This window comes from Hemitrygon akajei, chromosome 18, assembly GCF_048418815.1.
Source record: "Hemitrygon akajei chromosome 18, sHemAka1.3, whole genome shotgun sequence".
Lineage (NCBI taxonomy): Eukaryota > Metazoa > Chordata > Chondrichthyes > Myliobatiformes > Dasyatidae > Hemitrygon > Hemitrygon akajei.
This window is the reverse complement of record NC_133141.1, coordinates 9,329,495-9,349,013: the sequence shown is the minus strand read 5'-3', so window position 1 is coordinate 9,349,013 and position 19,519 is coordinate 9,329,495. Positions and strand designations below refer to the sequence as shown.

Sequence of the window (19,519 nt, the reverse complement as noted above, 5' to 3'; positions counted from 1 at the left end):
GAATTTCTTCAGCTGGAGGCTGGTGAATCTGTGGAATTCATTGCCACAGAGGTTGTACAGGCCAAGTAATTGGGTATATTTAAGGTGGAAGCTGACAGGTTCTAATAAGAGAGGGCATCAAAGGTTACGGAGAGAAGGCAGGAGAATGGGGTTGAGAGGGATAATAAATCAACCATGATGAAATGGCAGAGCAGCCTCAGTTGGCCAAATGACCTAATTGTCCTCCTATGTCTTATGGGCTTGTTACAGGTCTCATCATTGAAGTCAGCTATGAATCTTATGTTATTGTCATTAATTTCATCTCTTTCCTTGGTCATGATCTCAAGCTCAATTCAATGTCCTCAATGTAGAGACAATTTGACCCGAATTCTGATCTCTAACTTCGCCAACAAAATATCCTCTCTGTGTGCTAATGTTGCATTCAATACCAAACAGAGAAAGGCCTGTGAGAAAGTAGGGTAAGAATTAGACTGGTTAGCGTTTTAGCTCCACATCCCACTGCAAGCTGTCTGCCTGTGGTCTCCCATACTGTACAAAAGAAGCCTGAGGAACAAATTCTCATCTTCCATCTAGACTCAAAATCAAATTCAACAATTTCAGATATTTCACTTTTCCTAACTGTATCAGAATAGGCAGTTCCATTGCAAGAGCAATCATCTGTAATATTAACTTTATCTTTCTCTCTCCACAGACATTGCGTGATTTACTGAGTATTTCCAACATTTTCCTTTTTGTATCTCAAGTTTCAGCAGCAGCTTGAACCAGCATTGTAGAGTTTTTCTGCTTTCTCTTTGATTGTTTTCATTAATCTATTAACTAGATAGCAATGAAATCTGGGCAACCCTAGTTACATCCTATCAGAGATACTTGCTTTGTCTTATGTATTCTTATTATCTTCTCTACAACCTAAATCCAAAGTTTTCTCTCTTAAACAGTTCTGATAAAGGGTCTCCAATTTATTTGGGTGCACCTGTATACCTGCTCATTAGTGTAAATCACAGGGTGCATGGGGTGTCCAGTGAGGGATAGCACATCTGATGAGGGGGCTTGTCCTGTCCAAACTGGGGTAGCTCACTCACCTTTGGTTCCCACTGGATACTAAGCTCTTACCAAGTAGACATCTGTATGCAACAGCAACTGCACCTCGGTACACCTCTTCAACAGGCAGGCTAAACCAAGTGAGGGTAGCTGGTGGGCCTCATATCCCTGTGAGATTGGGACATGCCTTTCCTAGCATGCTAAATTTGCTCTGACTGGGTGGATGAAATCAACAGCAAAATCCAACAGCCAAGAAGGTGGCTCTACAACACTTTGTGGAGAGCGAAGGGCATGACGACTACTTGTACTACTAGACCCAGACTTCTGAGGTCACGAGAGTGGAACAGTTGCTCCAGTGCAACAGCTTTTCCACTTTAAAAACTTTCCCGCACAGGTTTCCTGTCATCATCAGACACAATGGTCAACCAGCAATGTAAACATTTAATCAGACATTCGTGTGGCAGCAACGAAGCATGCAGACATGATCAAGAGGTTCCACTGTTGTTCAGACCAAACATCAGAATGGAGTAAAAATGTGATTTAAATGACTTTGACCACAGAATGATTGTTAGTGCCAGATGGAATGGTTTCAGTATCTCAGAGTCAACTGATTTTCAAGCAGAACAGTCTAGATAAAGAGAACAGTATGAAAAAAACATCCAGTGAGCAGCAGTTCCGAGGGCAAAAGTGCCTTGTTAATGAGAGAGGTCAGAGGAAAATGGCCAGACTTGCTTAAGCTGATAAGAAAGTGATAGTAACTCATATAACCATGTGTTACAGAAGAGTCTTCTTCTTAGGCTGTCCATCGATTTTGATGTTGACTGTGTTGAGAGTTTAGTCTCTGCCACACCATCCAGAAACTCTACTCCAACACACCTTGCACAGTAATAAGGCAGACGGTGTCGTGCCCCCACCATACAGTCTCTCTGGGCTTCCAAATCTGATGCTAAGTGGTACACAGGAGTGTAACAGACTTAGCGGATAAAGAAGCTGTCCTGCAGTGACAACTAACTAGTCTGGTGATGTCATCCGTTGACCAGCACTCTGGTTCCTCAGCATGCCACCAAGGTGACTGTACCATTGACCCTTTTGGATTCATCTGCCACAGACACCATCAGACGCCCTGCTGCAGCCTTTGCCTGAAGAGGCATGACCTATAAAGTAGCAAAGGCATGTTTACCTCAAGGAGGTACTGAAGAGTAGTTCTGAATGCACAATACATCGAACCTTAAAGTGGATGGGCTATGAACATACACACAGTGGCCATTTCACTCCTGTACCTAATAAAGTGACCACTGAGTGTAGGAAAGAAACTGCAGTGATTAAACACAAATGTCAACTTACTAAAGTCTTTGCAACTACATTTAAACTGTACAGCCATTTAAGTTTCCATTCATAGTCAAAAACAAACAAATGATATTTGCATAGAATAAAGGCCAAATTTTTCCAAATAGTGAACAGAAACATGACTTAAGCAGATGGCAACTGATGGCTCTTAAAACATATTCTCTCAAGAATTTGCTTTTTATGGCATCATGAATATTTTAATGCAAGAACTTCAGATTGCATTTTCTGTTGGAAGTTTTTCCAATCCTTTTAATAGTGTGAAAAAAATTCTCCAGACTGCTATCAGTATACTCCAATGCACTGTCTCATTACAATGCATTTACTAATATGAATTTTCTTAATATTCACTACAACAGAAGGAAACATTCTTGCTATGAGCATGAGATCACAAATGTCTCTTACAGTTTACAATAATCTCCCACTGGTAGGTATTTGAAGAATTAAGTTTAAATTTAAACTCAGAAATGTCAACAATTTTCTGACCTCACCACACTTTTCATGTTGACAACAAGAAGCACATCACTTCTTGTTTAAGTAGGCAACAGTGTGATATTACATTAAATAAGTCATGTGGCATATTAAGTTATGTATTTGTATCTGTGGTGCAATTTTTGGTAACACAAAGAGTTAGCAAATAGCTATAAAACAATCCCCATTCTAACCTAATTGAGGGTTCCCAACTTGGGGTCCACGGACCCCTCAATTAATGGTAGGGGTCCATGGCATAAAAAAGGTTGGGAACCCCTGGCTTAGACTATATAGCATTACTGCTGCTGTGACTCCATCACTATACAAGGATGACATAAATATCATGTCTCTTAGACCAGGACAAAGGAAGAGAACTCTGTGCCGAGTGACACCCCACTGCTTTTCCACTTTTTACGAGGCACAAGTCAAAGGTTTGTGGAAGTACATTCCATTTACATGGGTCAGCAGCTCTAACAACTCTGAAGCAGCTCAGTGCCACTGTAAATGTTCATTCTCACCAGCACACAATGTTTGCATTCAGTTACTCGCCAAAGCAAGTGTGATAGCACTCCCAAAACCCACCACCAAGAAAGATCAGACTAGCAGATTCCCCTTTAAGTTTCATACCATTCTTATCTGAAAATATATTGCCACTCCTTCACTGGTACAGTTTACAAATATTGGAACTCCCTACACAACAGCACTGTGGAAGAACCTTTGACAGAACAGCTGCAGCTATATTCCTGCTATGAAAAATTATATACGTCAAGGTCCCAATGGAGTATGTGGTAGGGCCCTGAAAACCTGTGCCAACCAACTGGCGGGAGTATTCGAGGACATTTTCAACCTCTCACTGCTGCGGGCGGAAGTTCCATTTGCTTCAAAAAGGCAACAATTATACCAGTGCCCAAGAAGAATAATATGGGCTGCCTTAATGACTATCACCTAGTAGCACTCACATCTACAGTGATGAAATGCTTTGAGAGGTTGGTCATGACTAGACTGAACTCCTGCCTCAGCAAGCACATGGACCCATTGCAATTTTTCTATTGCCACAGTAGGTCAATGGCAGATGCAATCTGAATGGCTCTTCACATGGCCTTAGACCACCTGGACAACACGAACACCTATGTCAGGATGCTGTTCATCAACTATAGCTCAGGATTTAATACCATCATTCCCACAATCCTGATTGAGAAGTTGCAGAATTTAGGCCTCTGTATTTCCCTCTGCAATTGGATCTTCGACTTCTTAACCGGAAGACCACAATCTGTGCGGATTGGTGATAACATCTCCTCCTCACTGACTAGTGCACCTCAAGGGTGTGTGCTTAGCCCACTGCTCTACTCTCTATATACCCATGACTGAGTGGCTAGGCATAGCTCAATTACCATCTATAAATTTGCTGATGACACAACCATTGTTGGTAGAATCTCAGGTGGTGACGAGAGGGCATACAGGAGTGAGATATGCCAACTAGTGGAGTGGTGTTGCAGCAACAACCTGGCACTCAACGTCAGTAAGACGAAACAGCTGATTATAGACTTCAGGAAGGTGAAGACGAAAGCAGTTTCAAGGTCCTGGGTGACTGAAAGAAACTGCAGAGGGCTGTAAATTTAGTCAGCTCCATCTTGGGTACTAGCCTACCAAGTACCCTGGACATCTTCAAAGAGTGGTGTGTCAGAAAGATTGCGTCCATTATTAAGGACCTCTAGCACCCAGGGCATGCCCTTTTCTGTTACCATCAGGTAGGAGGTACAGAAGCCTGAAGGCACACACTCAGCGATTCAGGAACAGCTTCTTCCCCTCTGCCATCCAATTCCTGAATGGACTTTGAAGTTTTGGACACTACCTCCCTTTTTTAAATATACAGTATTTCTGTTTTTGCACATTTTTAATAATCCATTCAATTTATGTATACTGTAATTTGTTTATTTATTATTATCTTACTGTTTTTCTTCTTCTCTCCTATATTATGTATTGCATTGAACTGCTGCTGCTAAGTTAACAAATTTCACGACATATGCCAGTGATAATAAACCAGATTCTGATTACTGTTTAGAGAAGTACATAAGTTTTTTTTAATATACAAGTTGCCAGATGCTTTTAAAAACAAACAAAATTAACACAAAGCCTGTCACAAATTAAAACCAAAAGCAATAAATTAAGCTCTGTACGTGTTAGACTGGATCATCCAATTGGACATTCACCTGGGACTTAGAAAGTTTGGGGCCACAGCATGTATAGTTTGCTCTTTACTGATGGGCTGATGAAATTCTGACTGTCTTACAGGCTCAGCCCTTTGGCGAAAGCTATTCCACTTGTCAAACATTTGAGGGGTGGGGCACATAACCAGAACTGGCATACATTAATAAATTCAATGTCTGTAGTGAGATGCTGAAGATGTTCTATAGGTCAGTTGTGGAGAGCTCCCTCTTCTTTGTGGTGGCGTGTTGGGGAGGAAGCATTAAGAAGAGGGACGCCTCACTTCTTAATAAGCTGGTAAGGAAGGCGGGCTCTGTCGTGGGCAAAGTACTGGAGAGTTTAACATCGGTAGCTGAGCGAAGGGCGCTGAGTAGGCTACGGTCAATTATGGATAACTCTGAACATCCTCTACATAGCACCATCCAGAGACAGAGAAGCAGTTTCAGTGACAGGTTACTATCGATGCAATGCTCCTCAGACAGGATGAAGAGGTCAATACTCCCCAATGCCATTAGGCTTTACAATTCTACCGCCAGGACTTAAGAACTTTTTAAAAGCTATTATTAATGCTTTTTGAGACGGTGATTTAGATGCATATCATATTTTTTTTTACTGAGTTAAGTATTGTATGTAATTAGTTTTGCTACAACAAGTGTATGGGACATTGGAAAAAAAAGCTGAATTTCCCCATGGGGATGAATAAAGTATCTATCTATCTATCTATCAGTTCTTCCAGGTGACTGGCAGCAAAACCCTTGAAGATGTTTACATTGCACCAGAAAATGAAGCATAGGTCAGCAAGCACTTTGATTCATTAAGACTACATCTGATGTACCTCTGTGCCATTTTCCTGCACTATCCCTATAGCTTTTGACTCTAAATATCCAGAAATCTATTACAATTTTGAATAAACACAGTGCCTCACTAAACCACCACATCTAGCAAGAGAATTCTAAAGGTTTATCTCCCTGAGTGAAGAAATTTTTGTTTAGCTCAATTCAAAACATTTTTAATTGTGAAAACTGTCCCTTTGGGTCCTAGACTCGGCAGTCGGTTTAGCCCTTTAAGAATTCTTTTTGCTTTGATGAGATCTCCTCTCATTCTTCAGCAAGGATTCCATATAACAATTACAGCATGGAAACAGGCAATCTCAGCCCTTCTAGTCCATGCCTACACTTACACTCACCTCGTCCCAGTGGCCTGCACTCAGCCCATAACCCTCCATTCCTTTCCTGTCCATATACCTATCCAACTTTACTTTAAATGACAACACCGAACCTGCCTCTACCACTTCTACTGGAAGCTCATTCCACACAGCTACCACTCTCTGAGTAAAGAAATTCCCCCTCGTGTTACCCTTAAAACTTTTGCCCCCTAACTCTCAAATCATGTCCTCTTGTTTGAATCTCCCCTACTCTCAATGGAAAAAGCCTATCCACGTCAACTCTATCTATCCCCCTCATTATTTTAAATACCTCTATCAAGTCCCCCCTTAACCCTCTACGCTCCAAAGAATAAAGACCTAACTTGTTCAGCCTTTCCCTGTAACTTAGGTGCTGAAACCCAGGTAACATTCTGGTAAATCGTCTCTGTACTCTCTCTATTTTGTTGACATCTTTCCTATAATTCGGTGACCAGAACTGTACACAATACTCCAAATTCGGCCTTACCAATACCTTGTACAATTTTAACATTACATCCCAACTCCTATACTCAATGCTCTGATTTATAAAGGCCAGCATACCAAAAGCTTTCTTCACCACCCTAACCACATGAGATTCCACCTTCAGGGAACTATGCACCATTATTCCTAGATCACTCTGTTCTACTGCATTCTTCAACGCCCTACCATTTACCATGTATGTCCTATTTAGATTATTCCTACCAAAATGTAGCACTTCACATTTATCAGCATTAAACTCCATCTGCCATCGTTCAGCCCACACTTCTAACTGGCCTAAATCTCTCCGCAAGCTTTGAAAACCTACTTCATTATCCACAACGCCACCTATCTTAGTATCATCTGCATATTTACTAATCCAATTTACCAACCCATCATCCAGATCATTAATGTATATGACAAACAACACTGGACCCAATACAGATCCCTGAGGCACACCACTAGTCACCGGCCTCCAACCTGACAAACAGTTATCCACCACTACTCTCTGGTATCTCCCATCTAGCCACTGTTGAATCCATTTTACTACTTCAATATTAATACCTAACGATTGAACCTTCCTAACTAACCTTCAGTGCGGAACCTTGTCAAAGGCCTTACTGAAGTCCATATAGAAAACATCTACTGCCTTACCCTCGTCAACTTTCCTCATAACCTCTTCAAAAAATTCAATAAGATTTGTTAAACATGACCTTCCACACACAAATCCATGCTGACAATTCCTAATCAGACTGTCTATCCAGATAATTATATATACCATCTCTAAGAATACTTTCCATTAATTTACCCACCACTGACATCAAACTTACAGGCCTATAATTGCTAGGCTTACTCTTAGAACCCTTTTTAAATAATGGAACCACATGAGCAATACACCAATCCTCCGGCACCATCCCCGTTTCTAATGACATTTGAAATATTTCTGTCAGAGTCCCTGCTATTTCTACCCCAACTTCCCTCAAGGACCTAGGGAATATCCTGTCAGGACCTGGAGATTTATCCACTTTTATATTCCTTAAAAGTGCATCAGAGCCCCTGCTATTTCTACCCCAACTTCCCCCAAGGTCCTAGGGAATATCCTGTCAGGACCCGGAGATTTATCCACTTTTATATTCCTTAAAAGTGCCAGTACTTCCTCCTCTTTAATTGTCATAGTTTCCATAACTTCCCTACTTGTTTCCCTTACCTTACATAATTCAATATCCTTCTCTTTAGTGAATACCGAAGAAAATAAATTGTTCAAAATCTTCCCCATCTCTTTCGGCTCCACGCATAGCTGTCCTCTCTGATTCTCTAAGGGACCAATTTTATCCCTCACTATCCTTTTGCTATTAATATAACTGTAGAAACCCTTTGGATTTATTTTCACCTTACTTGCCAAAGCAACCTCGTATCTTCTTTTAGCCTTTCTAATTTCTTTCTTAAGATTCTTTTTACATTCCTTATATTCCTCGAGCACCTCATTTACTCCATGCTGCCTATATTTATTATAGATCTCCCTCTTTTTCCAAACCAAGTTTTCAATATCCCTTGAAAATCATGGCGCTCTCAAACTTTTAACCTTTCCTTTCAACCTAAAGGGAACATAAAGATTCTGCACCCATAAAATTTCACCTTTAAATGACCTCCATTTCTCTATTACATCCTTCCCATAAAACAAATAGTCCCAATCCACTCCTAAGTCCTTTCACATCTCCTCAAAGTTAGCCTTTCTCTAATCAAAAATCTCAACCCTGGGTGTAGTCCTATCCTTCTCCATAATTATATTGAAACTAATGGTATTGTGATCACTGGACCCGAAGTGCTCCCCAACACATACGTCCGTCACCTGACCTATCTCATTCCCTAACAGGAGATCCAACACTGCCCCTTCTCTAGTCAGTACCTCTATGTATTGCTGCAAAAAACTATCCTGCACACATTTTACAAACTCCAAACCATCCAGCCCTTTTACAGAATGGGCTTCCCAGTCTACATGTGGAAAATTAAAATCTCCCACAATCACAACCTTGTGCTTACTACAAATATCTGCTATCTCCTTACAAATTTGCTCCTCCAATTCTCGCTCCCCATTAGGTGGTGTATAAAACACCCCTATAAGTGTTACTACACCTTTCCCATTCCTCAATTCCACCCAAATAGCCTCCCTAGATGAGTCCTCTAATCTATCCTGCCAAAGCACCGCTGTAATATTTTCTTGGACAAGCAATGCAACACCTCCTCCTCTTGCCCCTCCAATTCTATCACACCTGAGGCAACGAAATCCAGGAATATTTAGTTGCCAATCACACCCCTCCTGCAACCATGTTTCACTAATAGCTACAACATCATATTTCCAGGTATCAATCCATGCTCTAAGCTCATTCACCTTTCTTACAATGCTCCTAGCATTAAAATAGATGCACTTAAGAAACTCTCCACCTCTTCCTCTTTGTTTATCCATAACAATGCGATCAACTTTATTATCTTCTCCCCTACATCTTCGGTCTGAGCGCTCCTCTTCTCTATCACCTGCCTATCCTCCCTCACACACTGTCTACTAGCTTTCTCTATTTGTGAACTAACCTCCTCTCCCCTAGTCTCTTCAAATTGATTCCCAGCCCCCAACCATTCTAGTTTAAAGTCTCCCCAGAAGCCTTAACAAATCTCCCCGCCAGGATATTGGTCCCCCTAGGATTCAAGTGTAACCCATCCTTTTTGTACAGGTCACACCTGCCCCAAAAGAGGTCCCAAAGATCCAGAAACTTTAATCCCTGCCCCCTGCTCCAATCCCTCAGCCACACATTTATCCTCCACCTCATTCCATTCCTACTCTCACTGTCGCGTGGCACAGGCAGTAATCTTGAGATTACTACCTTTGTGGTCCTTCTTCTCCACTGCCTTCCTAACTCCTTGTATTCTCCTTTCAGGACCTCTTCCCTTTTCCTACCTATGTCATTGGTACCTATATGTACCACGACCCTTGGCTCCTCACCCTCCCACTTCAGGATATCTTGGACGCGATCAGTAACCATTTTTTATGCCATGGACAGCTACCATTAACTGAGTGGTCCATGGACTCCAGGTTGGAAACCCCTGGTCTAAAGTCTGTCAAATATAGTTCTGCTTTACTCAATTGCTCCTCATGTGATACTCCACTGTTTAATTATGCACATCAAAGTACCTGATCACACATTCTTCCATAAAATTCTGATAAACTTTCATTTTTTTCCAGAAACTGTGATGGTTTGGCAGTTGACGCACTGGTTCTGTTCCCTATGCTCCAAAATATCTAGATGTCATCCTTGATGGGATTCTGACATATTGACTTCACCAAACTAAAATTAGCTAACAGATACAAACAACTATGAATCTGGTGCAGAAGCACTTGGGAACCTCGTGGGGACCACAGCCAGATACTGCACACTGCAACAGTTTGCCTTTTACACTCTGTGGCCCAGTGCTACTCTGACTCATGATCTTGTAGTTACCATGCAAGGAGCATTGATGTACTGCTGCATCATCATGCGTACAATGGACAACTAAGCATCTGTCGGCACTGGCTCACACTGACCCAGTTGCTCTTCATCAAAACTCTATGAATATCTTCCACAGAATGGAAAATTCTATCAGACATAGAGACAACCTACAATTCTCAATGCTTATGGTGCACTTGCAACATCATTAAAGACCCATCCCATCCCGGAAATTGTCTGTTCAATCTCTTGCCATCTGGTAGGAGATACAGGAACATCCTAGACAGTTAGACTGAAAAATAGCTTCTTCTCAAGGACTATCATGCAGGTGAAAAATGCTACACCCTGGCTTGCCAATGGCCTTTTGAGTGTTGTGGACCATCAAAGTCACTTATTACATGCAAATATGGGAATTTTTTGGTTTATTTAAATTAAGCCGTACCATATGCATTGTAATTATCTACTTTGCACACACTGGAATAGCACCATAATCTCGTTCTCTTGAGCAATGACAATAGCATTCTAATCTATTCTTTATGATAAACTTTTCCATTCACAAGAAAAATGGCAAAAATAGCAACAGCATTTAAAACTGCCCTGTTCTTGAATACAGGAACAATGCAGCAGCTAGTAGAGCTGCTGCTTCTCAGCTGCAAAGTTTTTGGATTCAATCTCACACCAAATATGCTGATAAAAGTAATTACTTAAAAAAACAGTTGAAGATAAAAAAAGGTGAAATTTTAAAAAATCACATGGCCTCACTTGAACCCTACATTAATACTGTTATTTAATGTATTCAGAAATCAGGACATTTCTGAAGAGATTGAGGAGCCATTAGCGTCTTTGACAATTCACTTTTTTGAAGCTTTAATTACCCTACTTTTCTTTGATGTTCTTCATATAAGTTGCCATTATTTTGGCAGTCTCAAGTCAGATTTCAGGAAAAGATGTGCAGTTTTATGCCCCTCAACAATTTAATTCCCCAAAAAGTTGATTCACAGTGCCATATCCCAAGTGACAATAAATACCATCCAACATGAAGAGACTTAAGTATGAAATAGTCTAAAATAATGACATTAAATCATCCATTTATTTTCAGAGGACATTGTGCTTCTGCATAAACTACAAATGCAATCACACAGCAAATTAAGAATGTGAACAATTTAATATGTCTTTGCGAGCAGAACAAGTGGAGATTTGCGTCCCAGTACATAGAGGAATTTGTGTGACAGTGTTGACTATCAAAACTTTTCTTCTACTCAAATGATAAAATTATTAAAAGTGAAGAAAATATATTTATGAATAAAATATGTCTACAGACACATCAGAAATCAGATTTCATTTTCCACTTGTCATGGACCATATACCTTCTTTGTTTATCATTTATTGCATTTCCTTCACTACCATAACTGAAAATTATCTCATCACTCTGAAACTTAGGCTGAAAAATATAGATAAAACTATGAAGAAGGAAAAGAGCAATCGGCCATCTGCATTTATGGGGGAAAAGAAAGCGCCTTGGATTGCCTTTTGTCCTCGTGGACTCTCACACCTTCAATTCAACATCAATCAAATGCTATTTCATGGCCTGGGTGATGTTTCTAGTTGACGTAGTAGATCTATTTATCAACGTGTTTATTTTCTTATACCATTCTGGAAATACTCAACGGATTAAGGTTTAGAGTTCAAAGCAAATTTATTATCAAACTACATATATGTCACCATATACAACCCTGAGATTCTTTTGCTTGTGGGCATTCACAGTAAATACAATGAAGCACAACAGAATCAATGAAAAACCACACACAACCAAGACGGACAAAAAAAACCAATATGCAAGACGACAAACTGTGCCAATACAAAAGAATCAAAATAGAAATAATAATAATAAAAAATAAATAAGCAATAAATATCAAGTACATGAAATAAAGAGTCCTTGAAAGTGAGTCCATGGGTTGTGGGAATACTCTGGTTCACAAGCCTGATGGTTGAAGGATATTAACTGTTTCTGAACCTGGTGGTGAGGGTCCTGAGGCTCCTGTACCTCCTCCTTGATGGCAGCAGCGAGAAGACACCGTGGTCTGGGTGGTGGTGGTGGGTAGAGTCCCCCATGATAGATGCTGCTTTCCTGCAATAGTGCTCCATACCAGATCAACTAGTCAATATACTCTCCACCTGACCTCTATAAAACTGTGTCGAAGTTTTAGATGACATGCCAATTCTCAGAATCAGAAACAGGTTTATTATCACCGGCATGTGATGTGAAATTTGTTAACTTAGCACCAGCAGTTCAATGCAATACATAACATAGAAGAGGAAAAAATAAATAGGTAAATCAATTACAGTATACATATATTGAATAGATTAAAAAGTGTACAAAAAACAGAAATCCTGTATATTTTAAAAAGTGATGTAGTGTCCAAGGGTTCAATGTCTGTTTAGGAATCAGATAGCAGAGGGGAAGAAGCTGTTCATGAATCGCTGAGTGTGTGCCTTCAGGCTTCTGTACCTCCTACCTGATGGTAACAGAGAGAAAAGGGCATGCCCTGCATACTGGAGGTCCTTAATAATGGACGCCTTTCTGAGACACTGCTCCTTGAAGATGTCTTGGGTACTTTGTAGGCTAGTACACAAGATGGAGCTGACTAAATTTACAACCCTCTGCAGCTTCTTTCAGTCCTGTGCAGTAGCCCACCCATACCAGACAGTGATGCAGCCTGTCAGAATGCTCACCACGGTACAACTACAGAAGTTTTTGAGTGTATTTGTTGACACGCCAAATCTCTTCAAACTCCTAATGAAGTATAGCCACTGTCATGCCTTCTCCATAACTGCATCGATATGTTGGGACCAGGTTAGATCCTCAGAGATCTTGACGCCCAGGAACTTGAAACTACTCACTCTCTCTCTCCACTTCTGATCCCTCTATGAGGATTGATATGTGTTCCTTCGTCTTACCCTTCCTGAAGTCCACAATCAGTTCTTTTGTCTTACTGATGTTGAGTGCTAGGTTGTTGCTGCAACACCACTCCACTAGTTGGTATATCTCACTCCTGTACGCCCTCTCGTCACCATCTGAGATTCTACCAAAAATGGTTGTATGGTCAGCAAATTTATAGATGGTATTTGAGCTATGCCTAGCCACACAGTCATGTGTATATAGAGAGTAGAGCAGTGGGCCAAGCACACGCCCCTGAGGTGTGCCAGTGTTGATCGTAAGGAGAATGTGTTATCGTCAATCCACACAGATTGTGGTCTTCTGGTTAGGAAGTCGAGGATCCAATTGCAGAGGGAGGTACAGAGGCCCAGGTTCTGCAACTTCTCAATCAGGATTGTGGGAATGAGCTAGTCGATGAACAGCAACCTGACATAGGTGTTTGCGTTGTCCAGGTGGTCTAAAACAGTGTGGAGAGCCATTGAGATTGCGCCTGCTGTTGACCTATTAGGGCGATAGGCAAATCTACGCAAAGTACTTTGCTTTCTTGGTGATGGCACTTCTGTGTTGAACTCAGGACAGATCCACTGAATTGATAACACTAGGGAATTTAAAGTTGCTGACCCTCTCCACCTCTGATCCATAGATGACGACTGGCCGAAGGACCTCCAGTTTTCTCCTCCTGTAGTCAATAATCAGTTCCTTGGTCTGCTGACATTGAGTGAGAGGTTGTTGTGACATCACTCAGTCAGACTTAAAATCTGCCTCCTATATGCTGATTTGTCACCAACTTTGATTCAGCCAGTGACATTGGTGTTGTCAGCAAACTTAGATATGGCATTGGAGCTGTGCTTAGCCTCACAGCTATAAGCATAAAACGAGTAGAGCAGGGGGCTAAGCACACAGCCTTGTTGGGTACCTGTGCTGATGACGACTGTGGAGGAGATGTTGTTGCCAATCCAAACTGACTGGGGTCTACAAGTGAGGTAATCGAGATTCAGTTACAGAAGGAGGTATTGAGGCCCAGGTCTTGGAGCTTATTAATTAGGTTTGAGGGGATGATAGTATCGAATGCCTAGATATAGTTAATGAAGAGCATTAACTCTGTTCAGATGTTTCAGGGTTGAGTGAAGAGCCAGTGAAATGGCACCTCTTGTGGATCTGTTGTGATGGTAGGCAAATTGGAGAAGATCCAAGTTGCTTCTCAGATAGGATTTGATATGTTTTATCACTAATCTCTCAAAGCACTTTGAGAGATTGGTATTTAAACATATCAACTCCCATCTGAAAAGCAACTACAGCTAGGCATTCAATACTATATAATTGTGACCATTTTGGTATTAAGAAAAAAAAAACACTCTTCATTGGATGGCAGAACATTCCAAAGCCTCCATTATCTCTAGTCATAACCTAAACACTGCTGCTACAGAACAACCATTACATTAGCAGTGAAACCTTTCCCAGGGCATTACATATGTAAATGACACTGTATGACAGTCATTGAGGCAAAAGGTGTTCAAAAGGAAATAATTAATTCCTTTATATTTGTCCAAATAGAAACTGGGTTGTATGCACAAGATTGACTTGAGACTCCAAGTGCCTGGATGTGATTTGATACCAAAATTGTCACAATTATATACCACTAGAAAAAAAACTATTTTCAAACAGATAATGCTAAATTTCCAGGTCACATACATTGATGGAGAAATAAGGGACAAAAGTTGGGGGCGGGACAATCGCAATCTTAAAATTAGATGTGAGCTAATTAGGATTGGTCTTCTCTGTAGTTATTTGGAAGAAAATACTGCTCTTGGATATCCACAAATTAAAAACAGCAGGGATGTTGAGAGTGTGGCATAGTAGAATTGGAATGTATCAATACACACAGGAAACTTGACAATTTTGTAGATGATGTTGCTGAGTGGCAGCATACAATGAGCGGTAGGAGAGATTCACGAAAATCTGGATCTACCATGTTTAAACGGCAAGAGGTCAATTGGAGTTTTCAAGACTACCAGCTTTCATTTAGTAAGTGTAAGGGATGTGGATAGGATAATACATTTGAATATGGATCAGCCATAATCAGTTGTGTCTTAAGTGGATATGATACAGCCTGTAGAATAATATGGATGCTAGTGGAAAGTATACACTTAGCTACATAATACTTAGTCTGATTGTAGACAGTTGGAACATGCTCAATGGAACATACCAGACTGATTTCATGAATGTCCTTAGAATGCAATGCATGCGGTAACTCGTTTGTTTTGCGGAACAATGCCAGATTGAAGATTATAAATATTAACAGAACATCTTGATTTATTTTTCAAAGAATGTTTATGAAAATTAGTGTTCAAAAAAGATTATGTCCTCAGAAATAAAAGATGACCAGATATTCTTAGATTGTAATCCAATATAAAATAATCACAGATTTATTGGCCTACCACGTGCAAAGCCATGTTGACTATCCCTAATCAGGCCCTGTCTATCCATATACTTACATATCCTGTCCCTTAGAATCCTTCCAAAAATTTACCCACTACTGACTTCAGGCTCATCTTTGGCCTATAATTTCCCAGGTTATTCTTAGAGCCTTTCTTGAACAAACAGAACAAAATTAGCTATCCTCCAGTCCTCTGGCACCTCACCCATGGCTAAGGACATTTTAAATATCTCTGTCAGGGCCCCTACAACTTCTGCATTAGTTTCCCACAAGGTCCAAGGGGAAACCTCCTCAGGCCCTGGGGACTTACGCACCTTAATTCATCTCAAGACCGCCAGCACCTCCTCTTTTGTAGTCCAGATAGTGTTCATAGCCTCACTAAGCTTGCCTTTGTTCTATAGACTTTGTGTCGCCTGAGTAAATACAGATGCAAAAAATATCACTTAAAGTCTCACCCATCTCCTTTGGCTCTGCGTATAGATAACCATGCTGATCTTCAAGAAGGCCCTTGCCCTCATTTTGCTCTAATATACCTCTAGAAGCTCTTGGGATTCTTTTTCACCTTGTCTACTAGAACAATCTCATGTCATCTTTTAGCCCCTTGATTTCCCTCTTAATTGTTCTCTTACACTTATACTCCCTCAAGCATCTCATTTGATCCCAACTGCCTATAGTTGATTAGCATCTCCTTCTTTTTCTTTACCAGGGCCTCAACAACCAAGATTCCATAAACCTGTTAGCCTTGTCTTTTATTTTAACAGGAACACTGAGATTCTGTATTCTCAACAATTCATTTTTGAAGACTTCCCATTTACCAAGCATCTTTTTGCCAGAAAACAACCTACTCCAATCCACAACTGCCACATCCTTTCTAATGCAATCAGCATTTGGCTTTCTCCAATTTAGAATCTCAGCCCAAGGACCAGTCCTATCTTTCTCCATAATTATCTGAAGCTAGTGGAATTATGATGACTAGATCTTTGCATCTTTGACCGTAGATAAGTTATCAGGCTTAGATTAAATGCATCCTGGCCTACTAACAAAAGCAAGACAGGAAACTGTAAAGGCTCTGACTATAGGTATGGAGGACAACCCATGGCAGACACATCAGAAAGGTAAAAGTCCATTTGGACTAAAAAGGAAGTAGCAAATTCAACAGATTTCAATTGAGATGCATTAAGTGAGAAACCTTCACTTATCAGAGGTTAATAATTGATTTATTAATAAGTTAATTAATTTTCATTAATAGATTTAAGCCAATTAGTAAGAAAAGCTACAGGGCAATGAATATGTGCAATTTATTGCCACAGACAGCTATGGAGGCCAAATCATTGGGTATATTTAAAGTGGAGGATGATAGGTTCTTGATTAGAAAGGGTGTCAAAGGGTACAGGGAGAATAGGATAATAAATCAGCCATGATTAAATGGTGGAGCAGATTCGATGGGCTAAATAGCCTAATTCTGCTCCAATGTCTTATGATCAAAAACTGATGGAAAGAAAATAAGATATTTTTTTCACCTGGCTGATGGGTATCTAGAGCTTGCTGCCTGTAAATAGTCAGAAGAGAACAAAAGGCCCTCATTTATAAGAGTAGATGCTTGACTTGCTGCTATTACAAGACTTGGAAAAAGGCATTAGAGTAAATGTATCACAGAAGTCTGATTAATGGCAGAAACATAAGGAATGTTTTAAACAGAGGAAGGATGAGGGAAGCCTGTGAAAAAGCTAGAAAATGAGGACCAGGTGTAGAATTAAAACAGATTTGAGCTATTCAGCTAAATTACAAAATTCCAGTGATTATCCGAAATTCCAGATAATATTGGAGATTCCAAAATTAGGGAGGTAGTTGACTGAAGTGAACAAGAAGTGGTGGATATTTCAGCAGAGATATAACCCAATTAGAAAGAACGACCCCAGGAGTAAGATAAAGTATCCATGTTAACCGAAGGTGAAGGAATATTTTAAATCAAAGACTACAGTATACGAGTGGCTATGGAGAACTGGGAGATGATGACTGGTGTAGACCAGCAATGATCACATCAAATAGCAGAACAGGCTTGAGGGGCTGAGTGGCCTATTCCTGCTCCCCTTTTCATATGATCTTAGTCTTCAAAGAAAAGGCTGTAGATGATTGAGTAGAAAGATAAGCTATTTGGAATCAGTGATCATCTTTCTACTAACAATCCTAGGAATTTTATCAGCATTGACACTGCAGCATATACCCTGCTCATCTTAGTACATGGAAATTAAATCCACAAAGATAAAAAAGATCAAGTAAAGGAAAGCCAATTTGGAAGTTATGAAACTGATTTTGTATCCTGTGAGAAAAATAAAAAGAAAATGGCCCCTTGACTTAACAAGACAGTTAACTGTTTATAAAGAAACTGCTTGGGCATTAACTGATAATCAAACAATAACTTTTCTAATTAAGAATAATATTAGGTATGCAATAAATTTTGTATAACACAATGGAAAAAAATCATCCCTGAGGCATAATATGCAAATTAATTCTGAATTCAGTCTGTAGCCTTGGGCAGAAACATACAAATAAAAGTATACACAATGGAAATAAACAATCCATTTCCATTATCGCAAGAAATATATCACTATTGTACTATATAGAAAACAAGCAGATGATGGAAGAAGATGAGTACACAAAATCTATTTCAATAAATGGAAATGCCAGCATTAGGAAGTATTTTATAGAAGTTCATATCCCAAACCAGGATTTAGGAAAACTGATAAGGTACACATTAAATGAAATTTTCAATGTCACAGCTGAAGAGAAACCTGGTGAAGACTATTTATTATTACAATGTCATATAGTTCAAATATTATGGCACAAACAGATTAAATTTCCTTTCCCTGAAATAAGACTATCTAAAAATACGTATTAAAAGCCAATGTACCTATGATAAGTTTAAAGACCTTATATCATTCTTGATGTTTATAATTTTGCAAAGAATGTGAATGTTGACAGACACCTAGAATTTATAACACTTCCACAGGAATGATGAACAGTCAAGTTATTTTCTTCTAGACAAGAAATTCACCTCTGTGGATATATTTCATTTATGAGAATAATGCTATTGATATAAGAACAGATTTTTTTTTATTACCAACACTCTTCTCTCAACTTTGTCATATTTAAAATCTCTATTAGTTTCTCTCACCTGGGATCACAGAGGAACTTTGTCTTCTCTCCATCTTCTCTCCATATTAGCCACTCGCGAAAGGATGGATGAACAAACATCCGTGTCATATCCCTCCGTTTTATCAGAAACATAGAAAGATTGTCCATTCTCTGTTGAAAATCTTCCCATTCAAGGCTACCATTAATATTCCCTGCATTGATTGCCTGGTAGAGCTGGTCATCTGTCATTGGATGCAAGGATGCCACAGCCACGTTCAGAAGTGGTAGCACGCGTTCAAATGAGGACTGTGTAGGGAACTTCATGTTACACTGCAAGAGATAGACTTCAGCAAGAGAAACAGGTACTACTTTATAGCTTGAGCTCTTAAGCACCAAATATCCTTTCTCAATCAAGTCAAAAGTCAGTTTTAAGTAAAGATACGATCCTTGGCTCAAAGCTTTGAGATGAGTACTGAGTTTACCAAACGTTGCATTGTCCATTTTGCCATTGAGGGAGATGTTATTCTGGATTTCAGGGCTGCTGTGGATTCGGTGAAGGATATAAGCCTGTAGGTCCTGATCTATTGCTTCATTCACATCCAGTTTGTCCAGATATATCTTATGGAATGGAAGAAGTTTGGCCACTTCCTGTGAAAACAATCATTTTGAGGACTGAAGTTAGATGGGAACGTTCCCATGAAAGTGATACAACACTAAGAAATTTACTCATTGGCCTATGTTGACACTCAGTACTTTAAACATTTCTTAAAATTCTCATTCTTTTTTTTTTAGTTTATTTATTTAGAGACACCGCA

General features: G+C 39.8%; 1 protein-coding gene across 7 annotated transcripts in view; it reads right to left on the bottom strand.

Annotated features, from left to right (window-relative positions):
• Positions 1 to 19,519, bottom strand: part of LOC140741057 (protein TANC2-like) — a 712,173-nt gene that overhangs the window by 109,195 nt on the left and 583,459 nt on the right. For all 7 annotated transcript variants that reach the window (XM_073070734.1, XM_073070733.1, XM_073070735.1 and 4 more), the window contains one exon: positions 18,745 to 19,352. In XM_073070734.1, the coding sequence (XP_072926835.1) occupies positions 18,745 to 19,352 (608 nt within the window). The remainder of the gene's footprint in view (positions 1 to 18,744; positions 19,353 to 19,519) is intronic.